This window comes from Periplaneta americana, unplaced genomic scaffold (assembly GCF_040183065.1).
Source record: "Periplaneta americana isolate PAMFEO1 unplaced genomic scaffold, P.americana_PAMFEO1_priV1 scaffold_26, whole genome shotgun sequence".
NCBI classification, from domain to species: Eukaryota; Metazoa; Arthropoda; class Insecta; order Blattodea; family Blattidae; genus Periplaneta; species Periplaneta americana.
Genome location: NW_027185507.1, coordinates 650592 through 672839, shown reverse-complemented (window position 1 = coordinate 672839; position 22248 = coordinate 650592). Strand labels below are relative to the sequence as shown.

Sequence of the window (22248 nt, the reverse complement as noted above, 5' to 3'; positions counted from 1 at the left end):
AGACCGCGACGCCACGGCGCGGGACAATTGATTAGTAATACCGGCATTAATATTAATATCAATACATAATTCAGTTCTGTTGCATTGTGATTCCAATTCAACACTGTATTCAGTGTAATTAAATAAGATGTATACGTGGCTAACGGGCAGATATATATTGGGCTGAGTTGCCTGCTGGAAACCTGGGTACTCAGCGAACGTAATGTAGTGGGTTTGGGAATGCGTCTTTCTTGAGGGTTAGCGCAATTGATTTAATAGATAAGTGCATTTATTGATGCATAATAAATTATACAAACTCATGTACACAAGATCCTTCGCACGAGCCCGTACGGCCATTCGTGCTATAACTATGCACAGTTTGAATCTTCAAAACGAAAATAATACCTACTAATAATAAAATAGTAAAACAACAGTTATTATTATTAGTACCGTTGTAATTAATTATCACAATTACAACTAATCTAACTTCAAACCAAATTTCACAAAAATAATAAAAATAAAATAAATGTAAGATATGAAAAAAGAGAGAGAAAAACACAGTGAAACATATATATATATATATATAAACCAATTCCTCATTGAGACTGCACGAAATAATCCAACTAATAAATATAAAGGTAATATATAAAAAAACATACACACGCGATAAAATACAAATAGAAAAAAAGACAAAAAATACAAAAAGAACATTATTCCCTAATTACTTCATCATCACAACACTAATTAATAACTCTTTCCCTTATTTCCTCGGCTCCCTCCCCCTCGGCCAGTTCCACCCTCAACTTTCGAACTTTTGCCATAAATTTTCCCACACAGTCACAAAATTTACCGTTATTTAACATATTGTATGTTGCCAAGTGCCCCCTGCTAGACGTAATGAAGGACTCTGGCAGGAATCGTTTCCTCAGAGCTTCTGTGGCTTCACACTCCGATGAAATGTGGTGTGATGTCTCGTCTCTACCGCAAAGAGGACATATTCTCGCCCCCCCCCCTTCGTTGACGGTTTTAAGTGCCCTCCAGGCTCCTAGACGAAATCAGATTAAACCCAGTCTACCTTCTCTGCTACCTCCATAGAGATATAATTCGGCCCCCAATTTGTTTTGGTCATCGATTGGATCTCAGAGCAACCTTATCCCTACATTCCCCTTCTGTTATTTGCCTGTCTATATCCTTCAGGCGTTTCCGCCAGACATTTCGCTTGTTCCTGCAATCTTCCCCGATTATGAATGCCATGCCTATGTCCTCCCACCCTCTGCGTAACGTGCCTGCCCAGGTTGCTTGGTCTCTCCTCTCGAGTTGCTCCCTATAACAGATCGCTCTAATAAGAGACTGATCGCCATGCACAATCCTCAGGTATACTTGGCTCGGAAACATGACGGCCTCTCTTCTTGGAATTGGTAATCCCTCATAAACCCCCATCCTCTACTCAACCCCTAGCCGCGTGGCAGAAATACAATAGATCCCAGCATTGCCAAATCTAACAGTCATTGCCTCTACCTGTTGGGTTTCACCCGTTCTGTGTCTTTTTAGACATTTGTCGACGTGTTGTTTTATACCGTGCGCTTCAATATGTCTAATTTATTCCGGCCATGATTAATGAGTGTTGGAGCAGATGATCCGCAGTCAGGCCTCCTGATTCATCTGAAGATCGAGGACCATCACAAGAACAACACCGTCGAAGAAAACAGAATATCTTATTTGGAGAGGAGCGTAACTAAGAATACAAAGTGTTAAAATATTGTGTCTAAATTCTATGCATAGAGTAATCGAAAGTTGAGGCAGTTTGATAAGTACGATCACTTAACATCGGACGCAACCGGCGGAGTTGGTAAAAAAATATATATGGGGCATAGAAATTAAGAATTACGGTTCACCAACTAAAGAGAAAATAAACAAATTAAAACAGAATTCGGTATGATAGACGATTTTATGCGTGATTTACTTCGTCGAACAGTATGTGAACAGTACGCGAAAGAGATATCGCCAGCAGCAAATAAACTTGCGGAAATATTCTGGCCTGATTTGTACATTACGTTTAAGAATGCAGAAAAAATTTCATTCGATTCTATCTAGCACTTTCGGAATTACCAGGAAAAGGGTTTTTAAGGAATATAGTTTGCGAAGAAGAAAAAGCTCATGCCGTTTTCCACTTAACAGCTATTACAGCCAATGCCGCACTTTACATTAAAAATAATAACTTCAGAACTAATACAGAGCCACTGGCGTAGCTCAGTTGGCTGAGTTAACTACCGATCTGAAGTTGCACTCGGTCATGGGTTCAGTTCCCGCTTTGGCTGATTTATCTGATTGGGGTTTTTCCGAGGTTCTTCTCAACAGTAAGTCGAATGTCAGGTAATTTATAGCGAATCCTCGCCTCATCTCGCCAAATACCATTTTGCTATCACCAATCCCATCGACACTAAATAACCTAGTAATTGATAGTGTCGTTAAATAGCTAAAAAAAACTAATACAGGTTGTTTTTACCTGAATGAACTTCAATAGTTGGTGTAGAAATTTAAATGTTATATTAGGCCTATATTTTATATAACAGAATTTTAAGGTATAAGAAGTGTACATGCCCCCTTAATTAATTAAGTCATATTTCGTATCTTAAAACGTTCCTTAGGCCTACAGAAAATTTGCATCGAATCAGCAACTAAACTGGCAGAGAAACAAATATATTCTTTCGTGCTTTAATATGATTTTCGTGTTATGAAAAAATGATGTAAAAGGAATACATTTATCCATGACTGGTATCTAAACTAGTCTTTATTTCACCGTCCTTAGCAACCTAAATAATGACATTATTCACAGCAGTGAATAAAAGTTTTCTAACTTAGAGCAGTGAATTAAATGTTTTTAAATCACTCTCTACATGACAACCAACATATTGACATTAATTAAAATGAATATATATGAACTTCTTCGCCAGCAACACATCACAAAGAAAAAACCTACAATTTAAAATTAAATTTACATCGGTAATGAATAAAATATTGTATAGCACACTGGAGTAAACAGATTTTATGCGCTCGTGGAAATTATCACCCAAGGCGAAGAGGATAAAATCTAATTTTACTCTCTTGTACTATAAATTTCCTCTTCAATGATCACAGTTTCCGAAAATTTTACCAGCGCAACATCCTTAATTAAGTATAAAATTGTGGAACTTCAATACCGGTAACATGAGAATTTAACACTTACTGTATTATATAATTATGCAGTTCTTTGTTTATTTAGGCAAAACATGTTAGTGAAAATATAAATATAAAGTGTTTTTAAAATAAGTTTGTTCATTTTTATACCAATTTTGTTTTAGTAATTATAAATTGAGGTATATTTACAAAGATAATATAGTCTCGCTGAAAATCGAGATTTCACGGAACACAGTTTGAAAAACATTCGCAAATCACAATGACTTCAAGAATTGGCAACTCGGCTATGGCTTTATCCCTTGCGCGTGCCAGCAGTTAACTGGTGAAGGGGATGAGGGAAGGTCGTCATGTTTTCGTGCGAAGTATAGTGTACTTTAAAACGTTTACTTTGCATTCTATTGAGTCTCTATGGCGTCCGAATTCTCTTAGGATTCCGCTGTTAGCCGTTCCCCTCCCCACCCCCGCTATCCGTTTTAAAAAGTCCCTTTGTACCTGGTTAAGTTTTTCCGTTCTTCCCCAACCCCAAATTTCTGCCCCATACGTAATTGTAGACCTGACTACCGCGTTATATACTTTATCTAATAAATTTAGAGAGACTTCCGCGATTTTGTTACGTATCTTCAGCGTTTCCATCGCTTTTATCAGTGCCCTGTGTTTTGTAGTGTCTATGTTTATTCCATTTTCCGTTCATCGTCATTGTTACCCCTAAGTAAACAAAACTTTTCACGTTGTTCAGTGCCCGGCCTTCGTATGTCCAGGTCTCCTTTTTACTGTAAACACATCCGTTCTTAAAGGTCATAGTCTTCATCTTTTCAGTATTTACTTTCAATCCCCAGTCCCTAGAGTATAGGGGAAAGTCGGGTAGTATCGGACATCGGGTAATATCGGACAGTGCGTTTCTTTCATCTACAACCATATGGTAGTACCTGAATGACATGGTTACCTTTCTCTATGCAACATCACAGAAACGCAACCATGTCAATCAGGTACTATCATCGTGTGGTAGATGAAAGAAACTCACTGTCCGATATTACCCGCTGTCCGATACTACCCGACTCTCCCCTATTTGGAGCTTGTCAAGTCCTTTCTGCAATCCCTTAACACTTCTAGAACATAATGTGAAATCGTCAGCATATAACAATACTGGAATATTCACGTCCCTTATGACAGGGGCGTCAATAGATTTAATAAGACCACAGTGATGGTTCGTAGTGCTAAATTAAAATTCAATTCAATTCAAGATTGGTAGGCCTACGATATTCTAACTTAATTGATTTGGCTGCGCTTGCCTGGTCACAATACTCCACTCTGACGATCACATACTTGCACTGTGTGTGCTGAACATTGACTCTTGTGAACTCACTTTCTTCTTTTACTTTTCTTTCCATCTTTTATTTCTCCAATTTTTTCTCGCGACACACCAGTGCCTCAGTGTGCCGCTGTGCAACACAAACCCATGGCTGGCTGCTCTGAGAACAGACTTCTTGCAATAGAAGAAGAAACTTAATGCGATAACTAAAAAACCCTGGACGCCAAGAGGAAAAGCTTGTTCGTTTAGCTAGCCGTAACTCGGAAACCAGTAAAGATTTTCAGTAGCGATCACTTTTAAAAGCAATTTCCATTCTTTCTCTGCATTCCTTTCGCATACCACCCCCTCCTAGTGGAATCTAAACTGAAAAATAAAAAAGTTTGCCGCTTACTAAATTTTAAGGTGTAAATGTCTCTTCTGAACAGATCACTTTAAACTTAGTATTTTTTCTCACTTTTCAAAAAAGATTTTGATTTCGATTTTTTTTCTATGCTTTCTTTAGACAGTGACAGACATAACAATCCTAAAATTACAGCGCGATTGGCTGGCTGTCATATTATGGGTCACGACATGATAAATGTTCAACGGAGCGGGATATCGTCCTTGTCTGCACTGCAATGAGCAGCGAAAGAACCAAAATGTCGGGCGATTATACAGAGCCTTAACTATTTTAGTCAATTTACTAAAGATACTTATTTTTTGGTCGTACAGAAATAAAAATAATAATTTTTAGTAAATTCTTCTAACAACAGTGCCTATTTCTGTACAGATTACTGTGCACATTACTGCGGAATCCCGGTCACCAAGTGACTCAACTGAGTGCGCTCCTTGTATAATGGCAGTTGACTTAATAAAATGTCAACATACATGCCCAACTTGGAGTCAGGCCACAAAGGGGAAAACACTGGAAGAGGGGAGTTCGATCCGGTGCTGTGGATTGGACTTCGGCGTAGCTCAATGGTGAGAACGCTTGGTACGTAGAACCAAGGGCCCGGGTTCGATCCCCGGCGCCAGAGCGAATTTTTCTCCTCTAGTATTAATTAAGTAATGTTTTAGTCGAGTTTACCCGTCCCTGGTTTAGGCGTGTTATCCCTGGGCTACGAAAAACTTGGTCAGTGACATACGCAGGGGTGTAGTCGTACCAGGACGCCGCACAGTGTGTAATTTCAAGCAGCTAGCCGGCCAAAAATCAATTTTCACACCCCATCTTTAATTCTAAATTCTTATATAGACGTGTTTATAACACTCCAAAGTATAACATCCAAGTGTAGACAGATGCTTACATCTGTTAGGGGACCCTCACAACAGAGCGAAAGTTGCATTTCTCCGTTAAAATAATTTACGCTGCAGAGGCGGGCGCGCAGTTTGTATTTCGATGATGCAAAGTGAGGAAGTTAATATAATATTTTTCTTTAATATACAGTGTGGATATATTATAAGAAGGTATATACTTACAAATAAACTAATTCTTTTGCTAAAAATTATCTTATTGTCTAGAATAAGTGTCTGAATAAACATGTGCAGAGAGTCAACTTTCTACCTTATTACATTACTTTGAGTTGAATTTTAAAAGGTGTAGCCCTCTATCACCTCGCTAAAATTTTGTGGACATATTCATTATGCTTTTCTGAGCAAGACGTCGTGATTTTTTTCTGCAACCAGATGCAGACAGAAAAACTATTAATTATTTTCAGACACCATGCTCTCCGTAATCCGGAGAGCTGTTTTCCAGGTATGGAACAAGAGCGAGAGAAAAGTGAAATTCCCAAATGTAATTGAACATTTTGGTCTCAAAGATTACTCTGAAGACATTTTACAATCAATAAAAAAATTAATTAAATTTCTATGCTCGAAAATTCGATTACGGTGGGAAAAATACAGCATGGATGAGAAAATTTTCTTAAAATATAATGTGCTATGTTTGAACCAAGATGCAAAGTTTGAGAATAAAATATATAATACTTTGAAATCTACTACAAAACAATTCCAATTTGAGTCTGCCCGTCCAAGCATTCGGGGACGTCCACGTAAACTTTTCGGAGAACTGAGCGAAAGATCAAAACGGAAAAAAAATTAGTCCACTTTTTAAAGAAAGATCACCAGAAGAAAAGCTTTCTGCTGCCCATATGAGTTTCAGAACTTCTAGGAAAAGAGATGCGGCTAATATTGTAGGAGAGCTTCTACTTGCATCACTTCAACGTGCGACAAAATCGAGAAAAAAACGTGAAAATTGATTTTGCAGGAACGACCAACAATTGTCACCTAATAAGGATCTCGCTTTGATTACTGATTTACAGTTGACCTCTAATCAATATAAAGAATTAAGGGAAATGCAAAATCTTGTAACAGTTAATTTAGATCTATCGTTTTATTTATTGCAAAACACTGAAGTTAGGATAGGTTCAGAGAGGAAAGGGGACTACTTGTTGGCGTGATAAAACAAAGCAGTCGCAATAAAAATGATGCAAATACCGCAAGAAGATTTTTCACATATATATCGGGAATAGTTGGAAATTTAATAAGTCGTTTAGACTCTATCGGAAACCTTTGTCTTGAGGTTTTGCAATACTGATGAACGGGCATTTGACATGTATGCAAGGGAGACAAGGGAATTATATTTATGCTTGCACAAATAGTATTATATGCCTACAACCTTCACAAACTCTTGGCTCATGGACAGAAGGTCACAGGACACTATTATACTACTGGCAATCTATCTGAGGAAGCCCAGGAAACGAGGAACAAATACTATGTTAGACTTTTCAGAGAAGTCTTCGCAAGAAAAGCATCAAGAAAGACACAAATACCGATCTTTTACTCAGGCTACTTATTTCTTTGGACACTTACATCACCAGCTTAAAGAAATTAAAAAGAGAAAATCGCTGTCGATTTTAATAGTAGTGCTGTCGTTCTCTCCAACCTTCCATTACTCTGTGCTGTCGAAGGAGAGACTAGCAGCAGGATACAGATTCTGACGGGGATGCATCTGACGTCTGAACGAGTAAGATATGTAGCAATATTCCTTCGCCTTACGCTTTCAATTTTAAGCGCATTCCACATTATGAATATTCATTTATTTTTTCACTCAAATCGTTTTTTTTTTACATTATTACCAATTTTATTTTCAGTAAAAATAGTTGTTATTTTCATTTTCATTATTGAAAACTTATCTACTTCAATAATTGAAGTTACATACCAAATTTTATGAAAATTGAGGATTAGTTTTCGAGAAATGATTTTTGGCCGGCTAGACTCGCTAAATTACACACTGTGGGCCGGCTGCAACCTGGGAGCGCCCTGCTGCTTTGTTATTACTTTTCAAAATAATAATGCTTTACTTCCTTGTCACTCAACTTCGTATTTTATAAGCATAGATTAGTAATATGTATAATACTGTAACAGCGGCATTACTAATAAGTAATAATAATAATAATAATAATAATAATAATAATAATAATAATAATAATAATAATAATAATAATACAGAATTTAACTGCGCACTTGCCTACATAAAACTATTATTATTATTATTATTATTATTATTATTATTATTATTATTATTATTATTATTATTATTATTATTATTACATACAACATCCGACCCTCTTATTCAACCCTTTACCTGCTACAGTTACAATACCCTATTCTTTTCTTACACCCTTTCTCAAACCGCTTTCTTCAGTCCGCCGTAATTCTGGAAATTTTTGTTGGTCAGTTTATTTTAATTGAAGTCACTGCGACTATGATTCTGATTGCAATAAGACGTAAACGAAAAAGTTCTGTTCCAATAAATAGTATGTTATTCGTCTTGAAAGTGTGATTATTCATTGTCAAGGTTCACATACCAGGATAAGAACTATAAAATACTTTTTTTTTCAGAAAGAATCAAGTACATACGGGTAGGCTACGGTTAATGTATTACACAATGGGCTAATACTGCAGGCCTACTACTATTCACGAAATCTGTAATTCATAATAGATAACCTCCAAATTCGCAGTCGTATATACAGTTTACACACCGTTCCTTGAAGACCATCTTTTCCAGGTTTATCCTAAAAATAAATTAATAACAATAATGTTTTGACGATGCGCCCTGGTACTATTTTATTTACGACACGAACACACAGGCTACGCGTTGAATGCAGAATCGCATCACAACATTACCGGAAACAATGCGCAAGCTGCACACATTGTGTTTAGCGAAGACCGTTACTATGGTTACATCGTTGAAAGTGCACCATGGGCGGATGCTTTAGCTGTTTTGCCCGAAGAGCTAGGAAGCTAATGGTAAAACATTACAGATATTCATTAACCCTTCGTCGGGCGCGTGAGGTACAGGTGTATCCGAAACATTTTCGTTGTATTCGAAACATTTTCGTTCTGTGATATCTTTCTTCTACATATTTCTGCGCATGTGCCGCTTCGGGTATCTTCCCACATGTCTGTCTAGAACAGATATATGCTACTTTCAGATTTTAAATTGTCACTGTTACATGTAAAAATAAAGTTTGTTGTTTAGTGAGCATCACAACGTTAGGCGCGTGGGGTACAGGTGTATCCCAGCTCTTCTGTAACTTTCTTTCTCAATATTTGTACGCTTGCGCCGCTGCATGCATCTTCCGCTAAACTGTCTACAAGGAATTTATTCCACTTCCATTAAATTGCCATTGTCGTGTGTAAAACTGGGGACCACACAATGTTCTAAGTTATAACTTTAGCCAAGTTTCGAGTATGTATTTTACTTATTACTGAATAGTTCTATTATTTATTTATTAATTCCTTGATTTATTTATTTATTTCACAGATTTACAATGTCTTGGACATCTTCCTGTACCCATTTCCAGAATCTATAGCCACTCGCCACTCACCTCTATTCTCCCAACCTCCCTCCTCTAAACCTCTCTCACTCAATGTTCTAACTATTCCCTCTGTCCAGCTTAAGTTCGGTGTTCCTCTCTTTCTTCTTCCGGTCTTTTTCGGTAATCTGTTTTCAGTCATTCTTTTTAAATGGCCAAGCCATCTTAACCGTGCTGTTTTAATGTCTTCTATAAGGAATCCTTTCAGTTTCATTTTTTCCCTTATCACGTTGTTCCTGATTTTTTTCTCTCCTCGAAATCCTTGCAGATCGTCGCCAGAAATCCATTTCAGTCGAATGTAATTTATGTATTGTTCTTCATTTCATATGCCATGGCTCTGATCCATATGTGATTGTGCTTTTTATAATTGAATTATAAATGTTTGTTTTTGTTTTAATTGTAATATCTCGTCCCATAAAATTCTGTTTTATTTTTTATTTTATTTATTTATTTTGCTAATAATTGTAACATAAAATATTTATATATACAGAAAAACTTTAGCTCGCCTCTGAAAAAGTAGAAGTCGTGCTCAGGGGCGGATTCCTGAATTGAAATTAAGAAGTACATAATATAATTTGTCTTATGTCTACTACGTAATAAGAATATATATAAATTTAAAATTACAATTTTTATAAAATCCATACATAACTTTTTAAATTTAATACTAGAACTACTGTATTAGAATTGACAAGATTAGGATATTTAAATATAAATTTGTTATATATTCTTGGGCCTAAATGACTACTGTAATTAAATATTGTAGCATTGTTGCATTTTGGTTCAAAGAATCTTAAAGAAACCATACCTTTTATTTCATAACTATGACAATACAATTCAAAATTATTTCGATTTTTATGTATGAATTTTATTAATACAATACAATAAATTTGCCTTATTTTTTAAGAACATTAAAGTCTAAAAACAATTTTTGAGATGGAAAATCAATAGATTTATGAAGACATATTTTAATTATTTTCTTCTGTAATAAATAAAGTGGATTAAAATTGGATTTAAATAAGCTACCCCATTCTGTGATTCCATACACAATTACCGATTGAAATAAAGTTAAGTATATTGTGCGTAATAAACTTATTGACAAGTAATTCCTCAATAAAACAAAATAATATATTAGTTTACGTAATTTATTACAAAGGTAATTAATGCGTTGGTTCCATTTTTAATGCTTGTCGAAAATTATGCCTAAATACTTAACTTCAGACAACTCCTTAATATTCGGACATTTACACTGTATAAGGCACCAATTAGAATTATGTAATTTAATACTTAATATAGATGTAGGAGGTTTGTTACATTTTTCAGATAATGAGAATTATGGTTTTATTTCCTTTGTTAGAAAGATAATTTATGTCAAACCACTTTAGTCTTGGTATTGCTATTCTTCCTTTGTCTATTCCTCCATTTATGTCCTCTTCATGGTTGCCGTTTTTCGTGATTTTCACTCCAAGTATATGTATTCTTCACAATAGTTTATGGTTCCTTTTCCATCTTCTTTTGAATCTGTCCCAATTGCCATGTAATTTGTTTTCTTCAGATTAATGTTGAAACCCTATTTTCCATATTCCTCTATCAATTTCCATGCCATGTATTCTATATCTTCATAATCTTCTGCGACTAATGACTGATCTACAAATAGTAGTGAATAAATCGCATCCTCTGTTAGTAATACTCCCATTTGTGAGCATTTGTTTATTATTATTATTATTATTATTATTATTATTATTATTATTATTATTATTATTATTATTACTACTACTACTACCACCACTACTGCTAAATTATGAAATCTCGTTTATTCCCAAATGTCGGAAGCAAACAGAAGAGAAAATTTAATGCTAAGAAAAGTACAGGTTCTGCTGTTTTGGTTCAATAATGTCAGTGAGAATGAAGACTATTCTGCAGATAAGAAGGCCACGTTGCAGTAAGCGGTCATGAGACAGATTCGGAGCAGGAATTGTCCGATGCAGAGGAAGAAGGTGGTGATGTTAGTAGATATTTTGCAGGAAAGCTGAACGGAACGAAGAAAAGTCTAAAACAAACGCTCGCACTCCTCCACGTGACAACTTCTGCGCCAGATCCTAAGGGAAGAGCTCGTGAAATGCTAAATATTGTTAGATCTGATTTTTCACAACAGTGTCACCAAAAAATTGTAAATTTAACGAATAGAAGAAGAACGTAATAATGATGATGATCATGATCATGTCTAGAGATAATAATAATAATAATAATAATAATAATAATAATAATAATAATAATAATAATAATAATAATAATAATAATATTCAGTGTTCATTTCAGTTTGAGTTTATTCACATACTAAGATTAAACAATAATATTAACTTATCGCACATTGTAATGAATATCATATCAGTTGAACTAATGTCATGTCTTAGTTGCAATGTAGAACTCGTAGATAAACTAAACATAAAGTTTAGATGTCGGTCGAGTTTCAAGAGAACTTAATAATTTCAGTTTAAGCAGTGAAGTACACCTGAACCCCACGCGTCTAATCACGTCACAACAATGAACGCGCCTCGAGGAAAAGGATTAAAATGATATTCGGCATTGCTTTATAAAAACAGTGAATGCTTTATTGTTACTTGAGTGAAAGCGTAGTTTTGATTTTAGTTTAATTTAACTAGGCCTATGCATTATTTAATGACGTTTGCAACTGCCGAGGTTATATCAGCGTCGCCGGTGTGCCGGAATTTTGTCCCGCAGGAGTTCTTTTACATGCAAGTAAATCTACTGACATGAGCCTGTCGCATTTAAGCACACTTAAATGCCATCGTCCTGGGCCGAGATCGAACCCGCAATCTTGGGCACAGAAGACCAGCACTCAACTTATTGTTATTTTTGTTCCCTGTTGAGACGAAATGGCTACTGTGGAGGACAGAAAAAACTTGTTATATTCTTGATTTTTCACGTTGACTAGTGAGTTGCGGCCAGTGACATTTCCGAGCAGTAGAGCGCATCCGCGAAATGTTCTCCAGTTCGCGAAAACCGACCATCAGAGCAGCAAAGAGCGAAGTCGACTGTGTGCAAGATGCAGCAGGACAAAGTGCCGCCAGCAGTCTTTCGTCTCAGTGATATTATGTAGCAGTCTGATCACATGCGATGCAGGCCTAATGAAACAAACATTTCTGAGCCATTCTTTCTCTCGTAATTTACACATGTTCGAAACCGGGAAGCTCATTTCTAGGATCTGTGTAAATTGTTGTGAAATAAACAGGGCGATACCGTCCCTTACGGAACTTATTTCCGAGGACATTCTGAGCAAAAAATTGCATATAAACATTTGTCCTAATCTAAATACTATTACAGTTACACTAATTTGAAGTTGATAGTAAAATACCTTTTTAGTTTAGTTTTAAGGGTAAAAAAATATTACAACTAGAGAATAAAGTATTCAGAAGTGTCATTTCTTTAATTGGCTAGTGTTCCGAAGCTAAAAATATGTTGTTAATTCTTTCGTACAGATTTCCTTTTTCAATTTTTAACAAAAATTTACATAATTCTTACGCACTTATCACAAAAATTGTTACAAATCATACGACTTTAGGAGCTTCATTCTTTACAGTTCAGTTAAGCATCCTAATGAACAGTCTTCAAGAATTTACAAGATGGCGTGATTTGTAACAATTACTGTGATAAATGAGTAAGAAAATGTAATTTTGTAGTTAAAAATCGAAAAAAGAATTCTGTATGAAGCAGCTATGGAATTCACAACATTTAAAGCTTCAGAATACTAGCCAGTCAAAGAAGTGATGGACCTGAGTAGTTAATTCTTTATCTGTAATATTCTTTTACCTTAAAACTAAAGAATAGTGGTATTTTACAAATTAGTGTAACTCTGGAAAGATTGAGATTAGGACAAATGTTTATATGACTTTTTTTTTGCTCAGAATGTCTTCGGAAATAAGCTCCGTAAGGGACGGTAAATCCTCGTGAATCACCCTGTATAACACAGTTCTGCTCTTCATATCTCCAATGAAATTTTCAAGCGACAAATATAGCTGTGCGTGTAAGGAAGACGCTAGACAATGCAGAATATGCACTTTCCTTCTAAAAAAATTCAATTTTCGTAAAAAGAAGCTGGACAAGTAACTGTTTTACAATAAATTATTATTGTTACGAGAGAAACATATGAGTATGAATATAATACTTAATATTTTCGATATGAAAGATTACTAAAGCCCACAATTATTACGGTTATTTCTTCATCCAGTTCACTTTTACACCTCGTTGGTGAGTGTGATGGCGTCAGTCCCTCGGCTTGCTGTCTGACCAAAAGAAACATATCTGCACACCTTCTTTTATATTCGCTTTGTCTGTGCGTTCTCCGACATTTAAGTGTGTGAGCGGGAAGGGTGTTGAAAATCAGAGAAGAAAGACTCTGCGCATGCGTAGAACAGCACTCCACGCTACCGATTTCCAGAAAACATCAGTTGGTTGTTCTGAATAAAGAACACGTTCGCTTATCTTGTGGTTCTAAAAGCGTATAGGCCTATGGCCTGCCTTTGTTGTGTTCATTTAATTTGTACTGCATACGGGTATATAATAATAGTGTACATTTTTTATTGCGCTATGCTATACTGATCATGCCTTCTTGAACTGATATATATTTGTGAGTTGCAGCGAGGCAAACCTCCACCGCTTTGAGCGCACAGATAAAGTTCACAATTTAATATTAATCTATAATATAATAATACTAGTGGCTTGTGCAGCAAATGCTGCAAACCAAGTTTATAGAAGTTCAAATTTATTTCCAATGAAGAATACCAGACATTTTGGAAGTTATTTGCTTCCTTAATAATGAATCACACTCCTCGAAATGTAAAGCAACGTAGTAACTCAGTGAAGTTTAACCTCGTCAAATATGTCTCTTTTTAAAAAACTTCCCTCAGAATGGTTTTTATGCCAAACGCTTTCCTTGGACATATCCATCTTCATTTCTTTGAGTTTCAATGCGGAAACGCAAGTAGGCCTAACAATATCAAGACAATCAGCGGTTTTTTTTCATGTGGGAGTAAAGTAGTGGCTATTTCGATCATTGCAGATTGTTGGCAAGAATTTGACATTTTGTAGTGTATTAGATACCAGTAAATGCTGGCCACGTTAAAACGCTAGCATAATAATATTCAATCAATGACGTATTTATTGACCATAAGCTCGTAATGAGTACTCGCTGAAGATCAGAGATGAAAGTTATGTATGTATTTTCCCACATATTTTTAACCGTAGAGGCTGTTGTGGGGAATCCGTTATCGAGATGCTGAAAATGAGGCAAATGCTGTAGCAGAGTTGTAGAATCGTATAATGTAAATCGTCAATAAAATCATTCATCAAAACTCATTAGCTGTTTCAGCGTTTTATTCGTTGCTGGTTGTGGAAAATAAACTAACTTGTCATGTCAGCAAGAAATGAAATGCCCTTATATTTCTCATACGGTAAAATGATGTACTTTTCACGAATCTGAACGATTAAACCAAAGGAATATAAATTTGATATAGTTTAAAGACGCAGAATAGGAAGCATGACTCAATTAATTAATAATGCCTCTACCTAGGATAATTAGCGAATCACACACATATCTACACTGCACCGCCATTAATATCAGAAAAAGACTCGCATGACTTGATTTGTAACTACAGTATAAAAGTATTTAATTTTTAATAACAATATTTATGTCTTACGTAAGATTTGTAGCTTTTAACATGTGTATATGAAGATCTAATGTAAGTTATTCTCTACGTTTATTTACATAACCCCAAAAGGGATCATTTTCGTATCATCAATAATAGTAAGGTAAAGTACCCAAATAAGAGACACTTTTTTTTTAACTGCTTATAAGTGAGGATAGGTGTAGACATTTTTAATCTGAGTGAGTGGAATACATACAGCATTTCGTCTATTTTTAGAATTGACAATACAAATTTTAGTCAGTTTTTATTGTTATTTTCAATTATTAAAAGAATTACAACTGGGAAATAATGGTGTTCTGGAAAGAGGTTCCAAATAAGAGACATATGTGTTATTTAACTTTATTTTTTAACATGGACAAAAATTATTATCATTGGGTGAAAATTGAAGCAATATATAACATTGTTAAATCATGTGGATACTTTAATAAATCCAGGAACATTTTAAAATTGAAGGGGTTAGTGCAACTGTGGTCTAACTCCTCTCAACAGCAATTTTGTTGTTTACTTGAAATTTTTCCAACTGAAATTAATGTGGTTTACGAAAATAACACAAAGTCGGTCAAATTGGACATGAATGTGCTAATCTTACTTAGGCTACTATTGCTAACGTTAATATTTTGCTAGAGACACAAAAAAAAAAAGATATTAAACTTCGATCTCCATATTTTAAATTTAAGTTGATTGCACTTATTTTGCGACCTCTTTAATTGATACAAGTCTTATTTGGCTGTATTGAGCAAGTTGGACAAATAAAAATTCTTCATCAGTGCCGCAGTCTTCGTGTGCCCAACGACGACATTTTGAACACTGAGTTCTCCCCCCTGGGCCCTGATGTCCTCTGAAAAAATCCAGTGCAAAACAAGCACTCTCCCTCATTATAATTTCCTCCATATTCCGAGTCACTAGAGTTAATTAATTGCATTTCCACATTCGATTCTTCATCACTGGACTAACTCAAGCAGTGCTTCTTGGACTCATTTTTTCTGTAGTTTTTGTTGTTTTTCGAACAAATTCTTGCGAGCTCCATCTTTTCTTTGTTTTTCCTTATCTAAACTCTCTCTCTCTCTCATTTCTTTCTGATAAAGAGTTGATATTATGATAGCTCCTTTCCTGCCCTGGAAACTTTACATGCGACTTCACACTGGTTGAAGCTTGCGGCTCTTGAGGTGATTGTTGCTGCTTCTGTAACTGTGCTATAACCAAGTCACCGTTTCTGGCACGTGAAATAAGTAATGGGAACGTTGAGAGCGAATAACTTATCTTTGCCACCAGTCTGTGGGCATGAAAGCTGACAACTGTGATTGGCAGATTGCTGACGTCACATCTGTTTAGGAGAAGGTACCACACTCAGCCGAAGTTGTAATAAATTCCACTGACTAGCTACTCAAGGACACATCCCAGAGATGCAAAGTGCGAGTGTCTTGCCTTTGACGCAGTCAGTGGCCAATAAGACAAACAACTCTGATTGGCAGATTGCTTTTGTGACGTGTTGGGTATTACCTTTCTCAGCTACACTGGCAACAATTGCTCACTGACTTTTTTTTTTACTCAAGGACAAGCGCCACAAACGCTGGCACTCGGTGTAGTGGCGATATTTACACAGGTCCAACGAAATTTTCGAAACCAGGAATCACAATTAAATTGAATAGTTTTAATAATTGCACAAGATTTTTATTTGAAATATGTAGAGACTATTTCACGAATTACGCACTTATGTTTTGATGTTTAAGTAAAGTAAATATTGTCAGACTAGCCAACTTTAATTGATTTTAGCTATTGATATTATTGTCATCTCAATGAATAATTAATTGTAGTCATTAATAATGATAACTTAATCATTTCAATTAGTAATTTTTGTAATGAATAATTGAGGACAATGGATAATTAAAAATTGACCTAATTCGTAATTAATTTTAATGAATAGTTCAATTAATCTTTCATTGGTTCTTACGTAGTTTATGGCAGACTAAATGACACGACTAGAACATTAACGCCTTTCGTAAACTCTCAATGGTGAGCATAATAATAAAACCAAATACGGGTTCTAAATAAGAGGTACTATCTCTCAATAGGACCCCTAGGTATCTCTTATTAGGGACCGGAATAAATAAAAATGAAATAGCTAGCCAAGGTCATAAATTATTATCTTTCTTATTAGCAATCTACCTTATTATATGCAAAATTTTTCCAGCAATTTTATAAAATTAATAATAAATTTGTTGTACCTTACATTAACTGCTGTTCACTTCCTCAACAAAGACCATCAAAAAGTTCAAAATGTGAAAAATTACTTTTCTTGCTCTCAGCTGCGCTGCTTACTTTCAACTGAGGTTAGACAAAGAACACGATGCCTTAGAAGCACAAACATTGATTTACCATAGTTGTCGAGAGATGGCAAATTATACCGGAGAAATTAACAATGTATCTCTTATTTGGGTACTTTACCTTATCAATGTGTATCAGTGACAAATACACCATACAATTACCTGTAATACATTTCATTTTTAATGGAAATAATGTCAGTAAATGTTCTTGAGTTTTGTAGTTTTTAATAACCTATACATATTCTTATTGTATTGTAAATTATTCTTATTGTATTGTGTATTATTGCTATTCTTCTTGTGTATATAATTTTATTGTGTATTGTATAATTGTATTGCGTATTGTATAATTGTAAATGATTAAATGGTGATCTTACTCGTGTTAATTGTGTAAGCATGTGCGGCTTACAGCTGTTTCGGTGCTTCTTCACACCATCCTCAGAGCCTACTACTCTGAGGCTCTATAGGCTCTGAGGATGGTGTGAAGAAGCACCGAAACAGCTGTAAGCCGCACATGCTTACATAATTAAAACGAGTAAGATCACCATTTAATCAATTATTTATATTCAAGTGTTAAAAGTAGTGTACGAAAGATTCAACATGGTGTATAATTGTATTGTGTATTGTTTATATTGTATATACCATTGCTACCGGGTGCTTGCCCACTTGCAATGTAAATAAATACATATATAGCTGTACTAAGAAAATTGCAGAAGAGAGAATCAGAGCTATAAATTTTATTAATGATACTGTAATATAACCTTTGAAGTTTTTAATAGCCAATATAGAGACAAGTGAAGATCGACCTATTGGCATTATGTCATAGAATCTGTTGGCAATTCTGGAGTCATGGCCTCCATGATAGTTTATTTTAGTATTTATCTTATTCTGAAGAGCTATTAGTTCCCAAAACTTACGACAGATGGATTTGGCAAAATAGGAAAATTATGTAGGAGAATTGACATTTCACTGAAAACTACTATATTTCTGAAAATATTTGGGTTCCAAGCTTCAAAATGAAGAGCCTTTCATTAAAATCCGTTCAGCCGTTTTCCCGTAATTTCCATTACCAGTTCAAATTATATATATAGATGTTTATGTTTTCAGAGGCGGCTGTGGGATGCCTGCAGGGGGCGATCCCGACGAGCAACACCTAGTCAGGTAGGTGCAACATTTAAAGTGTAGCTTTTATTAGGTTATTAAAATATCGACTAACATGATTATTTGAAAAATAAACAGCTTAAAATAATCAATACAATTCCAAATATTAAATAAACGCTGTCATGATATGGCATATCCTTTTTTACTATAATTTATGTCTTTCTTTCTACTTAAAGTAATGTTAAATATATTTGTCCTTGTAAAATTCTTTCAAATCCGTTTTTGTACGCAAACATAATTTCCATTGTGATGTTTTCTGCCTCTCTTTTATAATCATTCCTCTAAGTAAATGGTGAAGAAATTAAATTATTTGTTTTTAGCGTTTCCGAAAATAGTGTGAGTGCTGAAACGTGTCTCACTCCAGTTCCATTTCCAGATTTGACAGCTCTCGTAATGCAATTGAAAGTACAAGTGTAATGCCTTGCATAATAATATACTGGTACGTTTTCTCGTCCTGCTACGTAATATGTAACATTACAAGACGTTTCTCTCATAGCCTACTGTATAGAGAGTGAACCGTAAGCAATGCCATTAATTTCAGAAGGTTATTCTCCGAGATATTTCAAACAAAATAGTTTCACACAATTTTGCTCGTTTTTGCTTCCTTTTCGAGATAGAAATTTTATTCTTTTAAGCGTGTATGAAACATTTCATACCCTGCTTTGGGAAATCCTTTGATTTAATTTCCAATAAGCTCAGTCAATTTAAAGTGAATCAAAAGTCTGGAACCATATAAATATCTTCCATATGCTTGATTTTCAATTACTATAGGTGTTCCCAACATTTGTAAGACCAAATGCTCTACCAGTGACACATTCGATTCTAGCCGTCAGCTAAACATTAAGGGCTGTATTCCTAGACATTCTTAGCGCGGGCTTCCGGTGGACGATCAGGGAACTAAAGTTTTTTGTATTCATAAACCAGTGTTAGCGATGTGATATGATATGAATCCTGTACAAGTAATCAGTCGATAACCGGGGCTAGTTTAGCACGCTCGTAGCGCGGGCTAGCGAAATTTCTACCGTATCATTGAAGCCTGTGCTAAAGTCACCCCGGAAATGCTACAAAATGTTCTATCAACATTCTCAATTTTCTATTCATATATCAAGCTCTTTATGTAACCTCAAAAGAATAAATCAAGGGGTGTTAAATCTGAAGACCTGGCCGGCCATTCTACTGGTCGACGCCGACCAATCCAATGTCCAGAGAACTGTTCGTTCAGTCTGCTGCAACATTTCTGTGACTTAAGCTACCAGAGTGATGAATACCAATTCTTTCCTCTTTCGATAATGCCATTACGAAAATCAATAAATTTGTTACAGGAAAGCGTCAAATAATCACAACAATGCATTGAAACTGTCACAGGTTAACCAAACAGTAAAGCAGGAAACGTTAATTACCAGAATTGCATAAAAATATCTGTTCCAAAGCCTCCTTAGTACTGTACTATGTTACAAAATACCTGTAGATGCAGTAACTAATGTTTGTGTCATTATTACAATTATCTTTAAATAACTTGGATACGATTAGAGATATCTCACAACGGATTGCACCATTGTTTTTCTCAGAAACTTCCACATGATTTTGAGTACCTACCTGACCCCCTTTCCATTTAAAATTTCAAAGTTACATTCAAAATGGCGGCTTTTGAGATAGCTGAGGGCTAGAATCGAATGTGTCACTGGTGGTGCACTATTTTGACCTTACAAATACTGGCAACACCAATAGTAATCGAAAATCAAGCACATGAAAGAGATTTATATGGTTCCAGACTTCTGGTGCACTCTGCATTATAATACATTATTGAAAGAATTTTAGTTTTATCCTTTAAATGTGAAGAAATTTAATCAGGACAAAAATGTAACACTGTAAATTCCTTTGCAGAATGAAAAGTTACATTTGTTCGGATCAACTTTCTCTACATTTGAAGTACAAAACTAAAAACCTTTCAATCATTGTTCTCTTAAGTTGACTGACTCCAATGAGAATTAAATCATTGACTTTCGTCCACTGCTGTGAAGTAGCGGTTAGCATGTTTGACGTGAAACTAGCAGGGCCGGATTCAAATCCTGGTTGGGACAAGTTACTTGGTTGAGGTTTTTCTAGGTTTTCCCCTCAACCCTCAAGAGCAAATGGTGGGTAACTTTGGGCATTGGGTTCTGGACTAATTTCGCTGGCTGCACACTGTATCACCTTCATCCCACACAGACGCTAGATAACCATAACAGTTAATAAAATGTCGTTAAAAACCAACTAAAAATCAATTTATTTCCCAAAACACGCTATGAAATGTTTAATACAAAACAATTTTTATCTCGAAAAGGAAGCTTTATTAAACTTGTTTGTTTTAAATACTACCTATCTCAAAGAATAACCCCCTGAAATTAATGGCATTACTCCCTTCCTTGCATTCAGGAAGTAGATAACTTCGATCTCGTATGTGTTGTAAAATGTATACATTGAAGATTAGAGAAGGGAGTTAAGGGATAACCGGCTGTGACTCAATTGAATTATTAAAACCCGGGGCTGATAGGTATAAGTGTTGCCAATCTGACAATTTCAAACATGTTATAAATTCCCATAGACTATAGGATTTCCCAGTTTTATAAGATTGATAATAATTGTTATTGAACTATAAAATCGTCCATGCAAATCAAGATTTCAGGTATAACTCCCTGTAAAGTTGATTTGAATAATTTCGAGGGAAAAATTGTTCCGGAGCCGGGTATCGAACCCGGGACCTTTGGTTTAACGTACCAACACGAAATTATATTTTATAGCCGATTTTGAATTTGTCCGATACGAACACCAATAACAGCCGCTTTTGTTCACCTGACTGGTGATTAGATTAGACGTTGGCGATCCTGTTACTTTTGAATGTAGCTAATAAACACACAAGCCGTTGTCGTTAAGAAATCGAGTAGCAGAAGGAATGTGACAATCATTTTCAGTTTAATGTTAACCATTATATTCACATGCACATGTTATACCAAAATAATATATTATGTGATGTGAGTATTGAGGTTAAAGTTTTGATGCAAACTGATAAACCACTGCGCGCTTCTTTGGGGGTAATGTGAATAATTTTACTACTATTATAAGGTAATGGAGGGTAACTGTGCGCAGGCGGCCAAGTATACGCAGTCGCATTTTTCAGTTGTTGGCAACAATGGACGACAGATGACAGTCTAGAATGGCAGTGTAATCAATAAGAGTTGTGTTAACGCTCTGGGTGCTTTATCCGTACGATTACATTATTGAAACAGGTAAATTGTTATATTTCGCTAAATTGACTGTAATTTTGCGATGAAGTAAGATAAGGTATTGGTCTCTCCGCAATAAATGTATCAGATTACTATTAATGCCTTGGAGAATGCTGTTATTGCTGGTGAGGATGCCGTTATTCCCGCTTGGAACTAGCAGCACTTGTTCCATCTACACCGGATTGAACGAGACATTACAATAGCCGGGCAAGTGTGCGCGCCAGATTCAACAAGGTGCAGGTTGACCGCTACTTTGAGAATCTCAAGGAATGTTTGGGATTGTTCAACATGGACGAGACCGGAGTGTCGACTGTTCCTGATAAGACGGCTAAAGTCGTTGCTACAAAGGAAAAGAAGTCCATAAAGAAAATATAATCGGCTGAAAGAGATCAAGTAGTGACTGCTGTTTTTTTTTGTGTAAACCAAACAGGAACCTTTATACAGCTGCTTTGATTTTTC

General features: G+C 35.5%; 1 protein-coding gene across 1 annotated transcript in view; it reads left to right on the top strand.

The window, feature by feature from the left end:
* The first annotated feature begins 17560 nt into the window (after positions 1-17560).
* LOC138693956 (uncharacterized) overlaps positions 17561-22248 on the top strand; it is a 250879-nt gene continuing 246191 nt past the window's right edge. Inside the window, exons 1-2 of the mRNA XM_069817684.1 lie at positions 17561-17566; positions 18473-18526. Coding sequence (XP_069673785.1) covers positions 17561-17566; positions 18473-18526 — 60 coding nt within the window. The remainder of the gene's footprint in view (positions 17567-18472; positions 18527-22248) is intronic.